The 27,408-nt window shown below is 38.7% G+C and overlaps 1 protein-coding gene across 1 annotated transcript; it reads right to left on the bottom strand.

Annotated features, from left to right (window-relative positions):
- Positions 1 to 6,917: 6,917 nt before the first annotated feature.
- LOC145806493 (uncharacterized) lies at positions 6,918 to 9,735 on the bottom strand. Its single transcript, XM_082903749.1, has 3 exons — positions 8,646 to 9,735; positions 7,305 to 7,549; positions 6,918 to 7,208 (listed from the first exon to the last, which is right to left on the bottom strand). The coding sequence occupies exons 1-3, from the start codon at positions 9,733 to 9,735 to the stop codon at positions 6,918 to 6,920; spliced, it is 1,626 nt and encodes a 541-aa protein (XP_082759875.1).
- Positions 9,736 to 27,408: the final 17,673 nt, after the last annotated feature.

The following is a 27,408-nucleotide window of genomic DNA, read 5'->3' as shown; positions in this document are numbered from 1 at the left end:
AAAATGTACCAAGACTTGAAACAAATGTACTGGTGGCCAAATATGAAAAAGGAGATTGTTGATTGCAACTCCAAATGCCTTCAATGCCAACAAGTGAAACCTGAACACTAGAAACCAGCAAGTTTGCTTCAATCTCTTCCTATTCCAGAATGGAAGTGGGAACATATAACTATGGACTTCATTGTCGGTCTATCCCAAGTGCTTAGAGGTATGAATGCTATTTGGGTTATTGTTGATAGATTAAGAAATCTGCTCATTTTCTTGCTGTGAAAACTTCATTTAATGCCTATAGACTTGCCACTATTTATATTGATGAAATTATTCGATTACATAGGGTTCTAGTACCTATTGTGTCAGATAGGGATCCTAAATTTGTTTCTAGATTTTGGCAAAGTTTGCAACAAGCTATGGGCACAGAATTGAGATTCAATACAGCCTTTCATCCACAAACTGATGGGCAAATGGCGAGAACTATCTAGATATTAGAAGATATGCTTTGTATGTGTGTCCTTGAATTTCAAGGTAGTTTGGAAACTTACCTACCCTTGGCTGAGTTTGCTTATAACAATAGTTTTTATTCAAGTATTGGCATGGCGCCTTATGAGGCATTATATGGAAGAAAGTGTAGGTCTCCAGTTTGTTGGACCGAGGTTAGTGATAGGGCTTTGTATGGGCCCGAGCTTGTGCAAGAAACAACTGATAAGATAAAAATCATCCAATAGAGTCTCAGAGCCGACATAAAAGTTATGCTGATTAGAGAATGAGAGATTTGAAATATGAAGTAGGAGATCACTTGTTCATTCAAGTGACGCCGATGAAAGGGCAAACACATTTTGGTAGAAAAGAGAAGTTGACTCTGCGTTACATATGGCCGCTCCAGATTTTCGGGATTTTCGAAAGGCTTGGCCTCGTTGCTAATTGTATTGCCTTACCACTAGGAATGGAGCAAATGCACAATGTTTTCCATGTATCAATGCTCCGCAGATACCTTAGAGATCCCTTCAATGTCATAAACTACCACAGAATAGCGCTTGATGATGATATGATTTACGAAGAAAAGCCAATACAGATTATTGATTGACAAGTCAAGCAATTGAAAAAAAAGTCTATTTCTATGGTAAAAGTTGAGTGGAAAGAACACTATGGGAAAGAAGCGACGTGGAAAAAGGAGGATGAAATGAGGCAATGCTATTCGGAATTATTTTTGAATGAAGGTAACTCAAGTTTGGAGGATCAAACTCTTTAAAAGGGAAAGACTGTAACCACCACGACCTCCATGTCATTTTTACATAATATTTTATTGGGCATACTTTGCATGATTATGTGTTTATTTGATGATTATCTGTTTGTTGATGAATTATTTGTTTAAATGTCAATGTAGAATGCAAAATTGAAAGCCCAAACGGACTCAAAAACCGAAATTGGTTAATTTAATAAGCTGGTTGGAATTTTTAGAATCATATGGTAAGTTTAATTAAAATTTGATTCGGATCAAAATAATTAGAATAACTTAAGTATAATTGCTTAGATTTGAGCCCACTTAATTAGTCATATCCACACTTAATTAGTTTAGCACTAATCAACCTATATATATGCCTAATCAAGCTTAGGAGCTCATTTTAATCACACTTTGAGCTGAAAATTTGAGGGACAACAAGGGAGTTCAACATTTGTAGAGAGAGAGAAGGGAATTGAAGAGGCTTAAGGGGAGATTGAAAAGATTAAGCTAAACTAAGGCCAAATTCAAACTCTAAGCAAGATTCTTATCCTTAATTCAAGAAATTAATCCATGTAGAGAGATGAACTCACCATTTTGTAGGGCCATTTGCATGTAAATCTAAGTAATGAGCATGAATCATCAAGCGTTTAGTGAATTCAAGTGAAATCTGTACATGCATGCATAATCCTTCATCTTTTGAACATAATTTTGCCAAAGTCACACATGCATGAGCCGTACTCAAGTTATTTCTTAAAGATCTTCATGTTTTGCACTCAACATACCATTTATACATGTTTTAGAAAGAGAAGGGTTGAATTTGATTCATGCATGTTTCAACCAAGATGTTTTGAGCTCTGTTTTGAAGAATGGAAAGAGTATGTGGGGTCATGGTTCCGTAATTTCCAACAATTCATGTTTTATAATGAGTTTCTAAGCTTTTGGGGCAAACCATGCAAGTTTTGAACATGAGAGCATTGTTTTTGAACTTCAAACTCAAATCTAGAAAACCCATAATTCATCTAATTCGCTCGAGCGAAGGATTCATCACTCAAGCAAAAACCGAAGGCATCCAATACTTTTACAGGCATTTGGCTCGAGCGAACCCACTTTTTCTCAGTACTTGGCTCGAGCGGTTATCGACCGACTGTCGAGCATAAAAATCAAGCATTCAGTACTTTTACAGTCTTTACAGACGGCTCGAGCGACCAAGTGTGCACTCAAGTGAACCCTTTACATATTGTTAGACCGCTCGCGCGACTAATTGTGCGCTCGAGCGAATACCCTGTTTTTAGCAAAATTTGCCTAACACTTTTAAGTGCATATTGCATCCTCATGCTCATTTAGGCATTCTTTTGTATCAATTGAGCATCCTTAATCATGGAACAAGTTAGAAACACATGTAAAGGAAATGAATTAAGACACGCTACTTGTTTTTTAGGTGTGCTTCAATGTGCACTTGTGCTATGTGTTTGTGTAGCTGGCCAACTGAAGTCTATCATCAATAACCGCCCACTATGAGTAGTACTTTTGTAAAGATATGTTATTAAAGTAAGTTTTGATTTACCACAAGTTCTTTATTTTGAAATGCTATTTTGATACAATGAATGATTGTCTCTTTCGAAATGTAATTGTGGCATCCTTAGTGTAGCCTTTGTCTATGTCACAACTCAAACCCGCCCCTATAGGTTTAGCGTCACAATTGGCCAGTAATCTTGGGATTACCAAAGGCCTTTTGACTTGAATATCATAATAATAGAGGGCCTGCGGAAGCAAATATACAAACATACATAGTTCATAGAGCTGTGAAGATATACATGGAATAGAAAATTTCATACTTATATATATATGTTGTAAAACTTCCATACGTCATGCAACACCATACAGATTCATAAGGGACTTAGCCCAGCATATAGATAGACAAAAACAACATAACAAAACATCCTTGACATGGTGGCTGGCTAACCCAAAACTCTTCAAGCAGCAGTTTAGGCCTGGTCACGCGCTTGCTCCCCTATATACATAATATAAATAGTGAGCGAAAGCCTAGTGAATAATAATAGAGTAAAGGTTTTAACGAATAATGTCCGTGATTTCAAATCAGAAACAGATTCATATACATAGTCATATTCGTGTTCATAATTCATATATTTGTCAAGGTCATATGTGGTAAGCATTACCAAATTCAATGACCTATAGAGAGACGGCCATGAAGGCATTCCGATGACTCATGTGCACAGAGACTTTTTCGATGACCCATAAAGGGACGACCATAAAGGCATTTCGATGACCCATAAAAAGACGCATATCATATGATGCTAATATGATGCTAAGGATGCCACGAATACATTTTAGAAATGTGGACAATCATTCATTCATACAAAACATAGCATTTTCAGAAAACTGATCATTTCATATCATCAGAAAATAATTAAAGTTAATATACCTTCACATAGTTATTACTCACAGATGGCTCCAAAGCAAACAGATAGGGCAAACAAATCAGATAACTTACAGTGCGTGACCTACACAGACACAGAGTGAATACGTACTGAATTACACACCCGGAAACATTAACTCAGTTCTTTCTTATCTTGGTGTGTTTCTACATCTTATTCTCATTATTATATCTTAACTATGGCCTAGGAATGCCTAAGATGCAATGAAGATGCCAAAATGCACTTTGAAACACTTAACAAAATTTACTGAAAACAGGGTCTTCACTCGAGCTTAACTTCCTTCGCTTGAGCGGATGTTCAAAAATGTGAGTGGTCGCTTGAGCACAACTTCCTTCGCTCGAGCAGCCTATAAACTCTGCAAAAGTACTGGTTGCTTGATTTTTTCGCTTGACGTAGACTCGATGGTCGTTCGAGTGTGAGACTGAGGTCTTCGCTCGAGCATAACTCTGGTTGCTCGAACGGTTTACAAAACTGGTAAACTTCTGGGAGCATGCAGTTTACGCTCGAGCCAACTTTTGGTCACTCGAGCAGAGGTACAAAAAATAAAGGTGGTTTTTCAAGCGTAGGATCTATTGCTCGAGCGGAGGAGCAGAATTCTAGAATTTCCAGATTGCACTACCAAGCTCAAAACTCGAATTTAGCACATCAAAACCCATCCTTTTGGGCCAAAACTCAAGAAAACATTTGGAAACTTGTAGAATATTATGAATTAAAGATCATTTAGCAAAAATCAAGGTCTAAGAGCATGCCAATTGTGTGAAATCAAACTTGAAATTGTGAAAACATATCATTACATTTCATGCATGTAAAGATGCAAGTTCAAGACTTTCAAAACATGATCAAATGAGGTGTTTAACTCAAAAACATGTTCAATTCTTAAAACAAACCCAAAATGAGGACATGCAAGAGGGAAATATTTGAATTCAACTTCAAAATGATGAGAATTATGCATACATGCATGATGCACTCCCAAAACCAATTATCTAAGCTTGTTTCTTGCATTACACAACTTAATTCTTTGAATTCAAGTGGTAAGTGACTCAATTCCAAAGCTCAAAGGTTGAATTCTTACCTTAGATGATTAATGAGGCTCTAAATGATCAATTGTGTGAAGTTCCAAGCCAAAACCTCAAAGTTCTCTACCAATCCTCTTAACTTGAGGTCAAACTCCTCTCTCTCTCTCTCTCTCTCTCTCTCTCTCTCTCTTTCTCTCTCTCTCACGATTTAAGCATGAAGATGAGGAAATAGAGGTGCAAACTAAAGGCCTAAGTCAACAGTGTACCTTATATAGGCTTGGTTAGTGATATATAATTAAGGACTAATCAATTGATATTTTTAACTCTAATTATTTGGTTCCGAATTGAATTTCAATTGAACCTACCATAATCTTCTAAAAGTTCCAAATAACTCATATATCAAGTCAATTCGTGATCGGATCTCAATAAGGCCTTCAATTCGCAGAACAAAACAGAAACACAAACATATATTCCTACATTAGACAGATATGAACACAATTAATGCAATACACATGCAAATTAATTCAAAATTTCATCTTAATTACTTATTAGGCATATTAATCGTGGTTTAACAGTTAATCATGGGTCGGGGTTGTTATAGTCTTCCCTCTTTAAAGAGTTTGGTCCTCCAAACTCGAATTACCTTCGTTTTGGTAGAATATCGAATCCAAATGAAACAAATCAAGGTATCTCCTCGTCATATTTTCTTCCGTCTCCCAAGTTGCATAGGTCCCTCCATGGTTTTGCCAGTTAACTTTCACCAATGGTATTTCCTTGCTCCTCAATCTCTTGATTCTTCAGTTGACGATTTGAATTGGTCGTTCTTCATATGTATAGTCATCTTTTAGCCACACATGAGTTGGCTCAATTACATGGCATGGGTCTCATAGATATTCCTGAAGCATCGAAACATGAAAAACATTATGCATATGTTCCATGACTGGCAGTAAAGCTACCCGATACGTCACTGGATTGATCTTCTCAAGTATTTCATATGGCCCAGCATATCTCGGTGCTAGTTTCCCTTTCACACCAAACCGAGTTTGCCCCTTCATTGGAGTCACTTTGATGAACACATGATCCCCGACTTCATATTCTCTGTCTCTTCTTCGGACATCTACATAACTCTTTTGGCGGCTTTGTGCAGTTTTCAATCTTTGTTGAATCAATTTCATATTTTCCGTTGTTTCTTGCACAAGTTCCAATCCCAACAAAGGTTTGTTACCTACCTTGGCCCAACAGATCTGAGAACGACATTTTCTACTGTACATAGCTTCATAAGGAGCCATCCCAATACTTGAGTGATAGTTGTTGTTATACACAAATTTGGCCAATGGTAAGTAGGTTTCCCAATTGCCTTGGAAATCTAGGACACACATTCTAAGCATATCTTCCAAAGTCTATATCGTTTTTTCTAATTGACCATCTGTCTGTGGGTGATGTGCACTGCTCAGTCTTAACTCAGTTCCCAAAGCATATTGTAGGCTTTGCTAGAATCTTGAAGTGAACTTAGGATCACTGTAAGATACAATAGATATTGGCACACCGTGTAATCTCACAATCTCATTCACATACATATTAGCCAATTTATCTGCATTATAAAAAATTTTGACAGGTAAGAAATGTGTGGATTTAGTCAAACGATCAATAATCACCCAAATAGAGTCCATACCTCGAGAAAAGCCGAGGCGATCCCACAATGAAGTCCATGGTAATATGCTCCCATTTCCATTTCGGTATTGGAAGTGACTGAAGCAATCTAGTGGGTCGTTGATGTTTGGCTTTAACTTGTTGGCAATGCAAGCATCTAGCTCCAAAATCAGCAATGCTTTTCTTCATTCTCGACCACCAGAAATTTTGTTTCACGTCATGCTACATCTTTGTATTTCCCGAATGCATAGCAAATTTAGAATTGTGAGCTTCAGTGATAACACATTTTCTTAAGTCAGAACAATCCGGTACACAAAGTCTGTTATGAAATTTCAACGCATTATTGTCAAACACAAATACCGGCCTTGGTTTCGAGTCAATTTCATCCGCAATCTTCTTCATAAATTCATCTTGCAATTGTTTCTCTCTAATCTCGTCAATAATTATAGGCTGGGCAAAAATGGTGGCTAGGATCCCGCCTCGTTCATGCAACACAATTTCAATCTCATTCTTCTCTAAGTCACATAACAACGCCCTTTGACCGGTGAGAAAACATGACAAATTGCTAATGGATTTTTAGCTCAAGGCATCTGCAACGGTATTGGCTTTCCCTAGATGGTATAAGATCTGTAAATCATAATCCTTGATTAATTCAAGCCATCGCCTTTGTCTCATGTTCAGTTTTTTTAGGGTGAAAAAATACTTCAAGCTTTTATGATCCGTATACACCTCGCAAGTCACACTGTACAAATAGTGTTGCCAAATCTTCAGAGCAAACACCACAGCTGCTAATTCAAGGTCATATGTTGGATAATTCTTTTCATGCAGTTGGAGTTGCCGAGAAGCATACGCAATTACCTTCCCATTCTGCATTAACACACACCCCAAGCCTTTATAAGAAGCATCACTGTAAATCTGAAACCCATCAGTTCTATTAGGCAATGTCAGGATAAGTGCAGTTACCAATCTAGTCTTTAATTCCTGGAAGGCTGATTCCCTCTGCTCAATCCAATCAAATAGTACATTTTTCTGTGTCAATTGTGTTAGTGGCATAGCAAGTTTTGAAAATTCTTTCACAAATCTGTAATAATAACCTGTAAGCCCCAGGAAGCTTCTAATTTCTAACATATTGGTTGGTCTTGGCCAGTCTACAATGGCCTCAATTTTCTGCGGGTCTACTGATATACCATCCTTGTTGATCACATGTCCTAAAAATGTCACACAATTAAGCCAGAATTCACATTTGCACAGTTTTGCATATAATTTATTTTCTCGCAAGATCTGTATGGTAGTTCTCAGTTGATTCTCATGTTCTTCCCTGCTTTTAGAATAAATCAGAATATCATCAATAAATACAACTATAAATTCATCAAGAAATTGTTTGAACACCCTATTCATTAAGTCCATGAACGCCGCAGATGCATTAGTTACCCCAAATGGCATTACTAAAAATTCATAGTGTCCGTATCTAGTCCTGAATGCAATTTTCTCTATGTCTTTTGTCTTGACCTTTAATTGGTGATACTCGGATCTAAGGTCTATCTTGAGGAACACTTGTGCTCCCTAAAGTTGGTCAAATAGATCATCTATTTAGGGTGGTGGGTATTTGTTCTTGATAAACACTTTGTTCAATTCCTAATAGTCTATACACAATCTCAACGATCCATCTTTCTTTTTAACAAACAAAACTGGAGCACCCTAAGGTGAAGTGCTCGGGCAGATGAATTTCTTGTCTAAGAGTTCTTGGAGTTAAACTTTTAATTCTTTCAATACAGAAGTTGACATTTTGTATGGGGTTTTAGAAATTGGTTGTGTCCCGGGTACAACATAAATAGTGAACTCTATTTCCCTATCGATTATGTCTCTTGGTAAATCATTTGGAAATACATTGGGAAATTCATTTACTACATGAATGTTCTCAACAGTAGAACTATCGAAAGTCACAGTCAAAACGCAACATAAGTAACCCCCGCACCCTTTTCTTAACAACTTTCTAGCTTTCACAAAAGAAATCAAATACGGTGGAGAAATTACCCCATTCCTAACGAATACAAACTCAGGCATACCAGGTGGTCAAAACACAATAGTTTTATTCACACAATCAATAGTTGCACAATACTTCGTTAACCAATCCATGCCCAATATACAATCAAAATGATCAATGCTCAAAGACAATAAATCAACGTACAATATCATATCACTAATCATAATATCACATGCCGGATAAAGCATGTGATACAAATGGATGCACAGAACCAGAATCTATCAACACATAGGCATTCTAAGCACAGATAAAGATTATACTTGACACCACTGATTCAGTATTCTGTACATTCCTAAGCACTAGTGTGAACACTCTCCCTTGTTCTAGTGTTTCATTCTCAGTGCTACCCCCGGCATTAGTTCTTGCATTTGTCCTAGTTACAAAAGCAGATCCGGCTGAACTTGCTGTGGGGTGATTGGCATTCTTAGACCGGACTGGACAATCTCTCATTATGTGGTTGGTTTTACCACATTTGAAACAGGCACCCGTTGCTTGATAACAGATGCCCTTATGTTTCCTTCCACATTTTGGGTAATTTGGTATATACCTACTACTTTGACTAGAGCTACTGGAAAATCCCGTGTTTTTCTTCTTGTTTCCAAAGGAGTTGCCCCTTCTAAACTTGTTCCCCGACCTCTTACTTCTCCATTTTGTTGTTGTTGGGGCCTTGCTTTGCTTCATAGCTGCTAAGGTAGCTTCTGCAATCAATTCTTTGTCTAATACTTCTACGTAGGTAGGCAACTTCAAGTCGCCAACCTGGTCAAATACTTCCAAAGTCAAGCCCCCTTCAAATTTTCCTGCCTTTTTATAATCGGTATCCACCATGTGTGAAGCAAACCGGGCCAATTCGGTGAACTTAGCTTCATATTCAACGATTGACATATTGCCTTGCTTGAGTTCTTGAAATTTAGAAACTTTTCGGTCCCGAAAATGTTGAGGGAAATACTTATCATAGAAGATTTCCTTGAATTGAGTCCATGTCATGTTCCCATTATCGTTTCGGATCAACAACCATCGCCTTCGAGCTTCATCCTTTAAAGTATAGATGGCTAAGAGCACCTTCTGAGTCTCGGAGCAAGGAAAGACTTCATATAGTTTTTCCATTTCTAGTAACTGTGTCTCAACCTTCAATGGTTCAATCCCACCCAAGAACGTTGGTGGTTTCATTTTCATAAACTTCTGGGTCAGGTTGATTCTGTCAGTGTTATCTGGTTCATTTTGTACTGGTGGAGACAGAGGAGGCATGGGTTGTTGCCTTAGAGATTCTGTTAAGGCTGCAAGCATTTGTTCCATGTGACTCATGAGAGCCTCAGAAGATCCTATTGCATCATCACTTCTTGCATTTTCCATCGCTATAGGTAAACAGGATAATAATAAACATAGGCATATAGTCTTGTTCTCTGTGTTCAATTCCAAACATATTTGCTTCTTATTAATTCATTTTAGTTCGGGGTATATTCAAATAGTCCACACACGCATACATGCAGATGGAATGCCCCTAATTCTTTTCTAGGACATCTTATATCTCATATGGACTCATGTGTACGGTATAACTCATGCTCTGATACCACTCTGTCACAACCCCAACCTGTTCCTATAGGTTTAGCATTGCAATTGGCTAGTAATCCTAGGATTACCAAAGGTTTTTTGACCTAAACATCATAATAATAGAGGGGCTGCGAAAGAAAGTATAGAAACATACATAGTCCATAGAGCTGTGCAGATATACATGGAATAGAAAATTTCAAACTTATATATATATATATATATGTTGTCAAACTTCCATACATCATGCAACACCATACAAATTCATAAGGAACTTAGCCCAGCGTACAGATAGACAAAAACAACATAACAAAACATCCTTGGCATGGATCACAAAACTTAACGTTACAAACGGGAACCTTCCTGGGAGGCATGGTGGCTGGCTGACCCTAAACTCTCCAGGCAACAGCTTAGGCCTGGTCACATGCATGTTCACCTATATACATAATATAAATAGTGAGCGGAAGCCCAGTGAATAATAATAGAGTTAAGGTTTTAATGAATGATGCTTGTAACAAAAACGAAGTCTTGCACATAATCAGATTTCAAATAAGAAACAGGTTCATATACATAGTCATATTCATGTTCACAATTCATATATTTCTCAAGGTCATTTGTGGTACATCCATTAGCGTTACCAAATCTGATGACCCATAGAGGGACGGCCATGACGGCATTTCGATGACTCATGTGCATAGAGACATTTCCGATGACCCATAAAGGGATGACCATAAAGGCATTTCGATGACCCATAAAAGGGACGGCCATAACGGCATTCCGATGACCCATGAAGGGACGTATATCATATGATGCTAAGGATGTCACGAATACATTTTAGAAACTTGGACAGTCATTCATTCATACAAAACATAGCATTTTAGAAAACTGATCATTTCATATCATCTGAAAATAATTAAAGTTAAAATAACTTTACAGAGTTATTACTCAAAGATAGCTCCAAAGCAAATAGACAGGGCAGACAAATCAGATAACTTGCGGCGCGTGACCTACACAAACATAGAGTGAATACGTACTGAATTACACACCTGGAAACATTAACTCAGTTCTTTCTTATCTTGATGTGTTTTTACTTCTTATCCTCATTATTATGTCTTAACTATGGCCTAGGAATGCCTAGGATGCAATGAGGATGCCAAAATGCGCTTTAAAACACATAACAAAATTTGCTGAAAACAGGGTCTTTGCTCGAGCGCAACTTCCTTCGCTCGAGCGGCCTATAAACTTTTCAAAATTACTGGTTGCTTGATTTTTTCGCTCGATGCAGCTAGATGGTCGCTCGAGCGTGAGACTGAGGTCTTTGCTCGAGCGTAACTTTGGTCGCTTGAGCAGTCTACAAAATTGGTAAACTTCTAGGAGCATGCAATTTACGCTCGAGCCAACTTTTGGTCGCTCGAGCGCAGCATCTGTCGCTCGAGTGGAGGAGCAAAATTTTGGAATTTCCAGATTGCACTCCCAAGCTAAAAACTCGAATTTAACACATCAAAACCCATCCTCTTGGGCCAAAACTCAAGAAAACATTTGGAAACTTGTATACTATCATGAATTGAAGATCATTTCGCAAAAATCAAAGCCCAAGAAGAGCATGTCAATTGTGTGAAATCAAACTTGAAATTGTGAAAACATATCATTACATATCATGCATGTAAAAATGCAAGTTCAAGACTTTCAAAACATGATCAAATGAGATGTTTAACTTAAAAACATATTGAATTCTTAAAACAAAACCAAAACAAGGACATTCAAGAAGGAATTCTTTGAATTCAACTTCAAAATCATGAGAATTATGCATGCATGTATGATACACTCTCAAAATCAATTATCTAAGCTTGGTTATTGCATTACACAACTTAATTCTTTGAATTCAAGTGGTAAGTGACTCAATTCCAAAGCTCAAAGGTTGAATTCTTCCCTTAGATTATTAATGAGGCTCTAAATGATCAATTGTGTGAAGTTCCAAGCCAAAACCTCCAAGTTCTCTAGCAATTCTCTTAACTTGAGGTCAAACTCTTCTTCTTCTTCTTCTTCTTCTTCTCCTCTCTCTCTCTCTCTCTCTCTCTCTCTCTCTCTCTCTCACTCTCATGTTTTAAGCATGACGATGAGGAAATGGAGGTGTAAACTAAAGGCCTAAGTCAACAATGTGCCTTATATAGGCTTGGTTATTAATATATAATTAAGGAGTAATCAATCGATATTTTTAACTCTAATTATTTGGTTCTGAATCGAATTTTAATTGAACCTTCCATAATGTTCCAAAAGTTCCAAATAACTCATTTATCAAGTCAATTCGTGATTGGATGTTGATAAGACCTTTAATTCGCAGAACAAAACAGAAACACAATCAAATATTCTTACAACAGACAAATATGAACACAATTAATGCATTGCACATGCAAATTAATTCAAGATTTCATCTTAATTACTTATTAGGCATATTAATTGTGGTTTAACAGTTAATCATGGGTTGGGGTTTTTTACAGCCTAGGGATACCAATACCATGGCCTACGACCCCTACCCGAGAGAAACAATACAGCGGCCTACGTCTCTTGCCCGGGGTTAACAATACCGTGGCTTATGACCCTCGCCCAGGGGTAACAATACTGTCGTGCATTGTGACAAGGGGTCCCTATGTATGTTAGACCCATATGGTCTTATTGTGCACTATTAGATGTACCACATATGAATATGATTAGTGAACTTCGATATGATAAGTAATTGCTTATGATATGATTCAAACTCATGTGTTATGATTTTGTATAATGATAGACATCAGTCATTTAACCTCTTTATACTTGTATTACTCACTGGGCTTTAGCTCACCCCTTTTCCCTATGTATATGTAGGTGAGCATATGGAGCGTCAAGCATAGAGTAACCTCAGAAGTCCACCCTTTGTCAGCCAATTTGGAGTGCCTCCATGATGGGGCGAGCTTGGTCTCATGCGGAGTCAAGTGTGTTAACCTTGTGAACCATGGAACTTTGTTCATTTCTTTTGTACTTTGTTTAGTTTTTCTTTGTTTTGACATACAAATGGATGGACAAGTTGTGCTATGATCCTATGATGTATTTTTGTATCTATATCTATGAAGGAGTTAAGAGTTTTAAATTTATATGATTTTCATGTATGCACTCGATGGACATGTTGTACTTCAATATTGCTTCCGCAGTGCCCCATTTATTATTATTATTATTATTATTATTATTATTATTATTATTATTATTATTATTATTTATCCGATTTTTCTATGAAGTCGAGGTAATTTGGGATTACTGGTTGGTCACGGCCTAAATCATTAGGGGCGGGTTTAGGGTTATGATAGAAAAGATTTGGACTCATTAAGGCAACTAACTATTAGAGTGTTAATGATCTTAATTGAGTTGGGTTATTGGACTATTTGTCGACTTGTTCAATTTTTAGGTATTTTTCTGAATTTACTTGGGTTATTTTTTTGATTTTTTCTTAATTCACTTGGGCTATTTTTAGGTATTTGGATTGCTCTAAAACACACAAGTTTGGTTCAACTTGATGCCGTTTTGGTTTATGATGTCCTCTTTATGTAATTTTGGTTTTTAGTATTATTTTATGGAGAAATTGTATCATTTTTTATTGTTATTGGATTAAATGGAATTTTATCTCTTCCAATAGGCCTATGTTTTAAAATGGTTGACTTGGAAACAACCACAAGTCTGCTATCATTTGTATCGTTTGTATTTGTGTAACTCTCCAAAGAAATTAGCATAAGAAACTTAACATATTTCAACAACATGATCTTATTCCCAAATTAATTGCTTCCATTACATAAATGTATAAGGAATATAATGCCTTGTCATTAACATCATCATCAAATATCTAACATTTGTATTCATTATACTCTAGAGATTTACAAAAATATTCCAAATACAATTATACATTCAACATTCCTAGAATATGAATCTATAGCAAGTGGCACAACAAGTCAAATACAATTCAATGCCCTCAAGGGCTACAAGTTCAAAGGCTTAAGGCCGATGACACAAAATGGTTTCCAAACCTATACATGTAAAGCCCTTGCCTTGTCAAAAATAATTACAAAAAAAGGAAAGAGCTTTGTGCCCTCAAAATACACTTCACGCCTTTAATTCGGTGGAATCACTACATATTTTGCTACACAAAATCCACTAGGGTGAGCACAAAGCCTAGTAGGGAGATCTTAACAAAATATATACATTTTGTACAGTCTCCTGAGATGAATGCATATGCCATGTCATGCTCAAAACATATATCTCTTATCTTTTGAAATCTTGTGTCCAATGCAATTTGAAAACACAACAATTCGATAACTTCAATGTAGTTCAAGGGGTGGTAAATACGATTTAGATAACCCTTAGGTTGGTGTCTACAAGTAGGCATAACAAGCACTACCAATCACCACTTTACCGGTTGCTAACCGGAAGGCACGTGGTACCTCATTTGCGCATGTTTACGGTGTTTCACCATGGATATTCAGGCCAACTTAATCAATACCAAACTACACCTCCTATCCGGACTTACCAACGTATTTATCCCAAAACAATTCAAGATGATCTTGTTTCACAAAGCAATTCCTTTCTCAAAGCAAAAATTTTCAAATACAAAATTCAAAATCCATGATAACAAAGATTAAATGGAATGGCAATGCAACATGTAACAATGCATTAATATAGTTCCATTTTCAATTCCGCCACTATCATGACCCAAACCTGCCCTTATAGATTAAGATCATAACTGGCCAATAATCATGAGATTACCTACGACCTCAGACAGAATCCATTAAAAATTATTAATATGGGATCATATAAGGAAGCAGATCCTTAAATTTTGTCCAATGAGCGATGCATACACGGCATAACAAAACCTTTCACACAACTATAACAACTCACACATCACATACAAAATCAAGCTATACATGTCTAGGATCATTCAAAAGTAGTTCTAACAAAAGCCAAGGTTGCATACAAACTTAGTCACACATGACCACAAAAATAAAACAAAAAGGAAAATCAAAAGTAAAGCCTCTTGCATGAGGCGACCTTGGTTGACTCCACAAACTTGATTTTCTCACAAGCTCACTAGGGCTGGGGTTGGACATCCCGCTGCTCACCTACATACATATAAATACAGAGTGTGCTAACACCCAGTGAATAAACAAGAGTAAAGAGGTTATATGAATGAGATTCGTATTGAAATAAATCATATTTGTACTAATACATATGGAACATAATTCCCATTCATAATGTACTTAAAAAAATCTTACGGAATGACCTCGGGTCCAATCCGTTATACTTAGAACATGTTGAAGGGACATAATAACCTTAGGTCCAAACATTTTTCATAACTAATCATAACATATGTACTAAACAACCTCGGGTCTAACATTTCTATATTCTTATTCATGCGCATATTCAAATTCAAGAACATGTTCACATTTAATGGATCCACACACAAATGAACATCTGGTCATTCACATCATATGTACAAAATGACCTTAGGTCCATTATTTCCAAATTCATATTCACGCGTGTGTTCATAATCCAGATCATGTTCACATTCGTATTCACATTCAAAATGACCTTTGGTCCAATCAATTCCTTGTTCAAAATGATCTTTGGTCCATTTAACAATAATATAAAACGACCTTTGGTCCAACTCATTTGTAAGATGACCTTAGGTCTATCTTGTCTAATATTCGAAATGGCCTTAGGCCCATTCCCTGTTCTTGTCAAATATACCAAACGGCCTCGAGCTCATTACACCTTTTCATCAATCATACCAAATGGCCTTTGGCCCATTGTGTATTCATACAAAACAACCAGTGGTCCAATCTTACAATTTCGTGTTTATTAGTCACATTTCAAGTCTTTTATGAAGCAGACAGGTAGAATACTCATTCATAATACAAATTCATGAGGTCGAAAAACTTGCCAAATAGTTCGTATTTAGAAAATAACATACATGAAAATATCTTTACTAAGATAGTACTCATAGTGTTCAGATGGATGATTTGTCCTCGCGATTGACCCTACACAGCTCATAGCACATACAAAAATTGGTCCCAATATAATTCAATCCGTTCTCAAATTCGTTAATCTTTCTTAGGCTTCTTTCTAACCCTTTAGTTCATTTAGGATGTTCAATGTATGCCTAAAATTGCTCAAAAATGCAAATGAATGGAAAATGAGACATAAAACAACTTTTCAAAGTTTCCTGAAATAAGGCACTTCGCTTGAGCACAACATTGGTTGCTCAAACGAACCCCTTGGTCTGCAAAAGTACTGGATGCTCTCATTTTACACTCGAGCCAACTTTTTGGTTGCTCGCGCCAAGACTGAAAATAAAGGGTGGTCACTCGAGCCAATCCCCAATGTCTGCAAAAGTACTGGGAGCTCGAGATTTACACTCAAGCGATACTTCTATCGTTCGAGCAAACTGTTCAAATTTTGGAATTTCTATAATTCTCTTTGAGCTTCTAACACACATTCAAGGATCCAAATTCATGCATGACTCACTTTAACATGCAAGAACACTCCCAAATACATATATTTCAAGCTAGTTCCAACCCATTGTTCAAAATTCCATGAATTACATATCTTCTACTCCAAACTTCATGAATTGTCAAATTGAAACTCAAAACTCCCATGCATGTATGTTGTAGCTTGAATTCTTGTTTTATAATTTTAAAAACATGAAATTGAGCTTCATAATCTCATGATTCATGATTGCATGGGTTAAACAACTCCTAATTCAGCATGATTATCATGGTTCATACTCAATGCTGAAAAATCATAGCAAATTATACATGCATGCATAGATTGATTCTAATCTCAACATATTCAAGTCAATTCTTACATTTGTCAACATATACTTCTTGAATTTACATAGTTATGAACTCAAACTCATGAATTAAGGTTCAATCTCTACCTTTGAACTTCAATGAGCCTAGGTATAGTAAATTCTTGTGTTTAGCTTCCAAATTCTTTAACCACCAAGTCAATTCTTTCAAGTTCTTGCGTTCTTCTTCTTCTTCTTCTTCTTCTTCTCCTTCTTCTTCTTTTTCTTCTTCTTCTTCTTCTTCTTCTCTCTCTCTATATATATAGTGTATAATCTGAGCACCTTAGTGAAGAGGAGCTCACTTCTATGAGCCTAAGCACTAATCTCATCATTTATATAGTGGGTGATTAGCCTAGGCTAATTAAGCTTGATTAAGGCTAAACAATCTTAGTTAAGTTTTATCAATTTAATCTAATTAATTTGATTCGAATCAAATATTAATTAAATTTCACCATAGACTCTAAAAATTATGCTAATCACAATGGCACAATTTTGGTTTCTGTCGCCTATACGTCCCTCAATTTTAGTTTATAACCGAATACAAAACATATTTTCCTATGATGGATAGATATGAATTCAATAACACATATAATCACATGATTAGCATTCAAATTCACATTAAGCACATAATCACAAGTATAATTACGAATTAATAGTATAATACGGAATAAGATTGTCACATTCTTCCCCCTTTAGGAAGTTTGGTCCTCCAAACTTGTGTTACCTTTCATTGGAAGCAGATGTGGGTAGCATTGTCGCGCCTCATCTTCTTTTTCCCACATTGCTTCTTTTCCATAATGGTCTCTCCATTCTACTTTCACTAGTGGAATGGATTTGTTTTTTAGTTGCTTCACTTGTTGGTCAATAATCTGTTCTGGCCATTCTTCATATTCCATATTCTCGTCAAGTGCTATCCGGTGATAGTCTATAACGTGAAACGGATCCCAGAGATAGGCCCTCAACATTGACACGTGGAATACGTTGTGCGTTTGTTCCAGTCCCGGCGGTAGAGCAACTCAGTATGCAACTGGACTAAGTTTCTTAAGAATTTGAAATGGCCCAATGTAACGGGGTGACAACTTACCCTTCCTACCAAATCTCGATTGGTCTTTCATTGGAATTACATAGATGAACACGTAATTTCCAACCTCATATTCAAGAGGCCTTCATCTAACATCCGCATAACTCTTTTGTCAGCTCTGAGCTGTCTTGAGTCTTTGCTAAATAAGTTTAATCTTTTCAGTGGTAGTTTGCATAATTTTAAGCCCAAGTAAAACTCTATCCCAGGCTTCTGTCCAACAGATTGGTGATCTACATTTCCTTCCATATAAGGCTTCATACGATGCCATGCCAATGCTGGAGTGGAAGCTGTTATTATACACAAACTTTACCAATGGTAGATAATTTTCCCAAGTTCCCTCAAAATCAAAGGCACACTTTCGAAGCATATCTTCTAGAGTTTGTATGGTTCGTTATGATTGTCAATAAGTTTGTGGATGGAATGCAATACTAAATCAAAGTTCTGTCCCCGTTGCTACTCGAAGGCTTTTCTAGAATCTAGATACAAATTTTAGATCTTTATTTGGCACAATGGACATCGGCACTCTATGTAAACAAACAATTTCATCGACATAAATTATGGCCAATCTACTGTGGACACCCTATTTTTGACCGTCCTCAAGACTTGGACGTCATCGTTTGAACACTCGATGATCATCCATGCTCATGTTCACTTTGAGTCCCTGAAGTTCTCGATTGTGCGCCTTACCTTGGAGCCTCTCAACTTGTCTGTTTTGTGCTTGGTTGTGGACCAAGAGGTTGTGGCTTTGTTTCTGAGGGAAGAGGGTGGCCTGCTAGCCAGCCCTACAACCCATCGGCCAGGCCCCGTGCCCATCGGCCATGTCCTCTTTCCATTGGCCATCACTGATGGCCGGTCAGCCCCCTTTAATGGCCGGTCAGCCATATCTTTTGGCCAAGGCCCTTTTCTTACTTTTGCAGATATTTTGTTGCCAGTTGTGCCAGCTAGTGAGCACATAATGCGTCCTCCATACACGTGTATGGAGGGATTGCACCAAGCTTCTAGCTTGTCCAACAGGCTTGAGACTTGGATTTGTATAAGAGGAGAGGCTCCTCTCCCCTTTCAGAGGTTGAGAATTTTGGATCAGAGCTAAACATATCCCTCTCTCTCTATATTTCTCCCTCTCTCTCTATATTTGTACTAGTTTGTGCCTTAAAGTGAATTTTCTTCACACTTTTGCACTAAAGCACCTAGTGAAACACCATTACCATGTTGCTGAGGTACTTGAGGGTGTTGTTTTGGACTCAAAAAGCCAGTTTTAACTTAGAGAACTTGTTATCTTAAAGTTGTGCTTCAAGGGTGAGTGTTTTCCCTCTTTAAGCTTTATTTTGATCAAGTGTTTGGCCCCTTTTGAATACTATTTTAGGCCTTGCTTTCAACTACAAAAAGTTTTGCTTTTAAGTGTTAAAGATGGCTGTTTGAGGCCTTATGGGAGTTGGGGGTGTTTCACCCCCTTGTTTGCCTTATTTGTTAGGCTTTTGAGCCATCCTTTGAGGCTCTTGTTTTAGCCTTTGCATGGCCCTTCTACCACTGAAACTCAGAGGAATTTTAGTGGTGGAAAGGTGTTTTTGAGGTCCAAAATGAGAGGGGGTGGTCCCCTCTCCTCTTGTCTTGCTTCCATGCCTTGTTGGTCTTGTACTTGAGCATGCTTTTCTACTTGTTTTAAGCTGAGTCCAAGCATGTTTTTGTGACTTTTTGAACCTACCATAACTCTATTTTAGGTTGGTTTGGTCATTGGTTACTTGCTTTTGGTACTTGTAGTGCAATCATGCTTGTTGGCTTAATATGCTTCATGCTTTAGTTCATCATTCTAGCATGTGTCAGCTTTGCTCCAGCACATTTTTGCCACTGATTTAACATGCTTGAGGTCTGTTTTAAGTGGTCTTGGTCATATATGGCTTGCTTTGTATAGCTATGGCATAGTTGACTTCACTAGCTTTGTGTTTGAGGTCCTTAGCATGCTTGGAATGTGATGTTTGCATGGTATAACCTCATTTCTCACATGATTCCAGAGCATATTTCATTGCCACACTCTCACATTTTCCACTCCTTCAATGTGTTTGAGAGTTGTGTCTTCATGCCTTGTTTGTGAGCCAATGTGTATGCATGCTTGTATAGGCTTTTGGGCTCCCTTTTCAGCATGTTTTGGCCTTTGTTTTGGCATGGTTGAGCTTTGTCCAAAGCTGGTTTAGTTGTTTAAGCTTAGTATTGCATGTTTCTTGTGTGTTGCTCTTTACTAGCCTTGTGCTTTAGGGCCTCTTGCATGCTATACTTGTGTTACTTGAGTGATATGGCATCATTTAACACATAATTTTAGAGTATATAGCCTTGTTATAATCTCATGTTTATCACTCTTTCAATGCGTTTGAGGGTTGAGCTTTGTGCCTTACTTGCGAGCCATGAGTTGAGCATGCTTTTCTTGCTTCTTGTGTTTAAGTTTCAGCACATTTTGGCCATTGTTTGGGGCATGCATGAGGTCTATTTGGGGTTGGTTTAAGTCCATTGAGCATTGTATTGCATGCCTCTTGTATGATGCTATTTACTTGCTCTGATGCTTTGGCCTCCAAACATGCCATGCATGCATTGCTTATATGAAGGAACCTCATGAGCGCCACTCTAGCATTGATAGATAGTATATTGTTTGCATGTGTGTTGTATTGCATTGTGTTTGGATCAGACGTTAATCCGAACACGAGAAACGAGGGACATTTCATACTTGAAGTGATGAAACGTGCCTCATTTCTTAGTCGCCATCCCCGTTGATTATGCATGATAGGGTGGAGGCCTCTCGAGTCTTGTGTGTTACTTATGCATTCATCAACATTGTGCAAGCTTGACTCTTTAGCCATCATACATTGAGATGCGTGATTGGTGGCTCGAGAGCCGAGCACTACACTCCTTTGAGCTTGAGACATGATAAGGAGTGTAGTTGCACACACATTTCCTTAAAAATACACTGCCATGCCTCTATTTGTGCTCTGTTGCAGCAAAAGGAGAAATTGCAGGAAGCAGTGGCCGACTGGCCATCAAATCTGCTGATCAACTACCAAGGCTGCCGATCGGCTATCAGAAGTGGCCGATGGCCATCAACTTTGGCCGACCATCCCTCAGCATGTTTCTAAGGTGGGTCAGAAACATTCTGGAAGTTGGCATAATTTTCAGAGGTACAAAAGTGTGCAAACAGAGGCATTTAGAGGCAAGGCGGTGGATTTCTGGGAGGACACGACCGAGCATGCATGCCTCCCTTGCCTGCGAGGCCATTTCACCGCTTTACTAGCTAGTTGTAGTTAATTGCATCTGTTGTGGTTAATTAGAATATTTGCTTTGTAATATTTTAAATTAGCTTAGCATAGCTAGTTTTCAATTTGTGTTGTAATTAATTAGCTTGAATAGCATAGTTAATTACTTGATTTGTAATAAGTAGTTTAGCTTAACATAGCTAGTTAGCACTTATTTATTCGGACCCTCCGTCGAGAGGGCACAATGTTGTAATAAGTGTGCGTGAGTGTGTGCATGTCTTCCAACCCCATTTCTTTCTCCCTTTTACTTATTAGCTTTTGATGGCTAGTTTTAGGACATATTTTAATTAGCATCCTTATGCTTTGCATGCATGCATCATTCATTCGTATTGCATGCACCGGGCTCGGCGCATCATTCAAGCTGCATTGTATTTCAATTCCTATCTGAATACATGTTATCAAATCATCACATGCATATGCCATCGTAGATAGCCGAGCCTACTTAGTTACATTTTGCAAGTGTTGCATTAGGCATTGTTGACATAGCTAGGATCATGCATTGATTACTAACTAGCTTCTGTTTTGGCTTGCAGTACACAGTGAGTGTTTATACTTTAGCATCCTTGCATGCGTGTAAGTGATTTCCATGACAGCATGCTTGCCATGAGGCTATGTGCTTAAATGATTAATTGCATGAATGCCTGTGGATGAAGGCTTTATTGCTTGAATTGGGACAATTCATCAAACGTGCGTTTTAAGCCCACTTGAAGTGGCAAATCATCATGTTTTAAGCCCCCTTTAGGGTGGCAAATCCGCGTTTTAGCCTACTTGCTAGTAGCAACTTCAAACCATTTTTGAAAAACAAACATGAGATGTTTTGTTCCAACTTAAGCGATTTGGTCTATACTTGTATGTTGTGCGCATCACATAGTAATTGTAGATTAATAACCGGAATAAGGACACATGCGTTTTCAAAAACAACATATCATGATTAGTAGAGGCCGATCCTTTGATCAGGCGAGCAGGGGTGCTCATTTCATGACCTTCCCCCCCTGTACCCAAGTTCCCGAGCCGAGGCAACTTTGGTGATGACGGACACGTGGCCTTAGGCACAAGTTAGGGTTTTCTAAATTTTTGAAAATAAAATATTTAGGTGGCGACTCTGAAATCTGGCAAAGCAGTCCATGTTTGGCAGTTTTTGATTAAAATTGATTTTCCAAAACGATTTGTCGGATTTGGACTCTTTGGTGATTTATCAGTCTTACATTGTACTTTGTAAGATTAGATTCAGAACCGTGACAGGAGACCGAACTGTAGTAGCTAGAACACAATTTGCGCCCTGTCCAAAAGGGGGGCGCGCGGAGCGTATTCGGGCGGTCTGCAGTTTCTGGCGACTCTGCTAGGGATTTAGAGAACTTGACTCGAACTTATGATATGTTGTTTCGTTTACACTTATGTGTTTCTTTGCATTGCATTTGCATTGGTGCGCCGAGGACACCGTGTTTGCCGTCTGCTATTCCCGAACGGTTTGCCAGAGACTTGCTTGGAAAAGCGTACCATAAGGCTGACCGGTTACGGGCTTTGCCACAAAGGGAACACAAACCTTGATTTTTCCCGAGGCACCCTTTTTGACCATTCCAAACTGAAACGTGTTGCTTACCCGATTATAGGTTGTTTGAAACCGCTGCGTGCGTAGTGAAACCCTAGCTCTTGACAAAATAGGACAGGGAAACCCTACCCTAAGATAGGGGCATTTTGGCTCTTACTTGCTTGATATGTGCTGTCAGAGTGTGTCTCTACAGGTTGTATGTATCAGTTTGCAAATCTGGGTATCAGTCTGAGGACATCAGTATTTGGGGGTATCAGATTTGAGGCAGTGATTTGGGGGCAGCGATCAGTGTTTGAGAACAGTTCTTTCATCTTGTGATTATCAACTGTGTGTTGTGTTTATTTAAGCCGAAATGCTGCCTAGTTTTCTGCTTGTTGTTTCCTTATCTTGCTTTATTTATCTTTTTGCAAGGTAGTATAGCATCATTGCTTCTGAAGAGGCAGTTTTCCCCAAAGCACTCTAGGTTAGAGGTAGAAGGCTTCATCGATCCGAGGATCTAGTTGACGGACAAGCAGTGTTCTTTTCATTACCCCCGGTTACAAGACGGAGGGCAGCTAGGCAGAGAGTATCGGTACAACAGTCGTTGGTTTAGCGATCATTGTCTACCTGACCAGTGAGTCGTCGGGCTAAGGTTTCCGTTTCTACCACAGAGAGAGATACACTTGTTCAGTTAGATCAGCACTTTATGGCAACTATGGAGGAGATGATGTGTCAGCTCCAAGAGACCATGCAAGCCATGCAGTGGGATGTTGCTCGCCAGGCAGAGGCTGTGGCTCAACAGGCAGAGCTGATTGCCAGACTTCAGCAACAGCAGCAACCACAACAAGCCGAAGCATCTGCTTCGCATCCACCCCCACCTCCACCTCGAGTTCCAACACTCGGGGATACTGTAAACATCTAGGAAGATACGGACGCCCCAACAAGACCGTTCCGCCACCAGTTCTACCGCAGATTTCAAAGACACCAGCCTTCTCAACAGATACACCATTTGAATCTGAGATGGACCCAACCGCTCTGAAGATGAGTAAGCTTGAAAAGCTATTTAAACAGGCCCAGGGGTTCAATTCCATTCCAGACATAGAGGATGGTTACACTGATTCGGCGGTAACATTGCTGGACAGATTCAAGATGCCCCACATAGACAGCTTTGACGGCTCGAACGACCCTATAGTTCATCTGAGGCTGTTCTCAGATATTTTACGCTCGATGGGCTTGACGAGACTCTAGAAACTATCACTCTTCGACCGGACCCTGTCGGGTATTGCGGCCATTTGGTACTATAGACGTCCCCCGAACGCCCCGGGAGGGTTAGTCCCGTTCTGTTCATTTGGGGTTACCACAGTTCGGACTCGACTTGTGTCACGGTTCTTAATCTGAACCAAAGAGTCCAAATCTGGCAAATCGTTTTGAGAAACAGATTTTTGAAAAAGTAGTGCCAAACATGGACTGCTTTGCCAGATACAGAGTCGCCACCTAAATATTTTAAAATGAGGGAATTTAGGAAACCCTGACTCAGTGCCGAAGGCCACATGTCCGTCATCACCGGAGTTGTCTCGGCTCGGGAGCTTGGGTACGATCGGGGAAGGTCAGCTATGAGCACCCCCTTTCGCCCGGTCCGAAGACCGGCCTCTACTAACCGTGATATCCGTTTTTGAAAACTTTACGTGTTTTTAAACCGATTGTTAGCCTAGAATTACTATGTTATGCGCGCAGCAAACAAGTATAGACCAAATCGCCCAAATTGGAATAAAAACATTTCACATTTATTTTGAAAATGGTTTGCTACTCGCAAGTAGGCTAAAATACAGACTTTGCAACCCTCAAGTGGGTTTTTGGAAAAGACGGTTTTGCCACTATCTAGTGGGCTTAAAAAATTACAGTTTTAACGCATTATCCCAATTGAAGCAATTTGACCTCCACCCACAGGCATTCAAGCAGTTTATCTCATGTAAACACTTAGCCGCATGGCAAGCATACTATTATGGCAGCATTCACACGCATGTTGGATGCTAAAGCATAACCACTTACATTGTACTCCGTGCCAAAACAATAAACTAGTTAGCAAATGTGTATGTCCTAGTTCATGTTATTTTGCCTAATGCAACACATACAAGATGCAATTTTAGTTAGACTCGGTTAACCTAAATATGGCATACGATATGCAACCAACTGATTCATGTATTCAATTTTGAATTTTGAAAATACGAATGCAGTTCGTATGATGTACCGAGCCCGGTGCATGTCAACAAATGCATGAATGCACGCATGCATATCATAAGGTATGCTAATTTTAAAAATGCCCTAATCTACCATCATAAGCAGGTAAATAAAAGGGAAGAAAGAAATGGGGATTGGAAGACATACACACACTCACCCACACTTATTACATGTTTACCCTCACTCAGAGGGTCCGAATGAATATTACAGTCCCAAATAATAAACAAATAAAATTATTACAAAAATTTCTAATTTAATTTAAAGGAAAGGTGGCGAAGGAAAGAAAAGGGTAGCCGCAGCCTCTGCCTCGGGATGCGCGAATGATGCATGCTCGAATCCGTCTTGCCCGGAAAACCCGTACTGTACTCCTGTCGCCTCTGTTTGTACTGCCTTGTCTTTCTGAAAATTGCCAAAGTACTGGAGCAAGTTCCTTGCATCCTGCAGAGCACCACCAGCCGGACAGAATTACCACTGGCACTTCACAATTCCCATCGGCATTTTATTGGATTCATCGGCACTCCAGATAGTGCCGGTCGGCACTAAATTCTGCCGGTCGGCAGAAACTTCCTGCAGAAGACAATTTGACAGCAAACAGAGAACAGACAGTGCATGGCATGGAGTTCTTGGACACATGTAAGCATGGTCATACTTCCTATCATATTTTGAACTCAAAGAAGCATGACCTTCGATCTTTGAGCCATCAATGGTGCATGATGACTCAAGGGATCAAATTTGCCACTTAATGTAAGGATGTATGCAACAAACACAATGAACTCCGAAACCTTATCATGGCGAAGTCAAAGGCCTCGGGGACCGAAAGTTAAGGTGCGTTACATCACTTGTGGTATGAACGCCCCTCAACTCTCACACTTGGTTTGACACCCCAAACCAAGTAATGCAATGCATGTTATGCAAAACATGACTCAAAATGCAACATGATATCAATGTGCAAGGTATGCCAAGAATCATGCAACTAGTATGGCAAGCATGCAATATTAGACATACAAGACACAAATGTGATGTAAACATGCACGTTTTGAGCAATAGAATCATCATGCTACAACAACATGCGAAGCATCCATGCATCAATCATGAAGCAATCATGCAAAGATGGCTTAAAATGGCAAAGGGGCAGACCCTCACCCTCCTCAAAACAGTGGCCAAAAGTGTCCGATAGATGGACCAATGTTCATGCCAACATGCAAGCCAAAAGTCCTATGGTTAAGGCACAAAAAGGAAACATTTCACTCTCATCAACATGACCACTCATGGCATGATTAAAACAAAGTAAAAACAGAATTTTTACATGCAAAATGGGACCCCAAAAACTCCTAATATGGCAGCTAAAGTATCTCCCATGAAACATGTGCACTAAGGCTCATTCCTAGGCATAAGAGGACACATCCTCAAGGCATTAAAGAGGCCATGCATGCACACATACAAGCATGATTCTTGGACTAAAATGTGGTCCTTAGATGATGTTAAATCATGAGGGTAATCACAAACATACATGCTAGAAGTCAATATGCTCAAAGCTTTCAAGCCAAAATACAAAGCAACCCTAACAAACATGTCAAGCATGATCAAATGGATAACCTCCAAAATTTAAGCATGGAAAAACAATACCAAAAGCTTCATGGGACCAAGCCAACATACACAAGAATCATGGCCTAATCATGATATGTACTTCTAAGCAAAGTAGAGCAATACAAAGCAAGTATTACAAGCATGCAAGGAGGCATAAATCCGGCCAAAAACAGAGGTTTCATATGACCTAAAATACCCAAAAAAAAATCTGAAATGAGGCCAAGGATCATCAAACACACATGCTACCCTTTTGAGCCACAACTCAAGGAAACAAAACCAAGAAGGGAGAGGGGTGTCCCTCCCCTATGCAAGACTTCAAACCATCCTTTTTTGACACTAAAATACACTGATTTTCAGTGGTCAAAAGACCAAAACACTGAAGTGAACAAAACCTTATGAAAGGAGCACCAAAATGGATCAAACAAGGCTTAGAAGGGGGAGTTTGCACTCAAATCACAAAATGACCTTAATGAAAGTGCTAAAGCAGGAAAATACAAGCCCTTTTTATGTTATACACAAGAGCTAAAACAGCAAGCTAGATAGGTAAAAAAAACTATTGCAAGTTTGGGGAATATAAATCAAGGTGCTCACCCTTGAAGAACCTTTGAAGAACAAATGGTCTAGCCTCCTTCTTTGGATCAAAACCAGTCCAAAACTCAAGAAACAACTCCTCCAAGTCCCTCAATCTCGGAGTAAGGTGAAATGGTGTGTGTAATGGTGCAAAAGTAAGGTAAAAACCACCTTTTGAGCTAAGAAACACACACAAAGGAGGAGAGAGGGGGAGGTATAGAGATAATATGTATCTATACCTCAAAGGTCTGGTTTTTGGTTGCAAGAAGCTAACCTAGATCAAAGAGGAAGACCCTCCTCTTATAAGACTCCT

Source organism: Camellia sinensis, chromosome 1, assembly GCF_055761805.1.
Source record: "Camellia sinensis isolate YWXY chromosome 1, ASM5576180v1, whole genome shotgun sequence".
Classification (NCBI taxonomy): Eukaryota; Viridiplantae; Streptophyta; class Magnoliopsida; order Ericales; family Theaceae; genus Camellia; species Camellia sinensis.
Note: the sequence above shows the minus strand (reverse complement) of the source record. Positions and strands in the feature narration are given on the sequence as shown.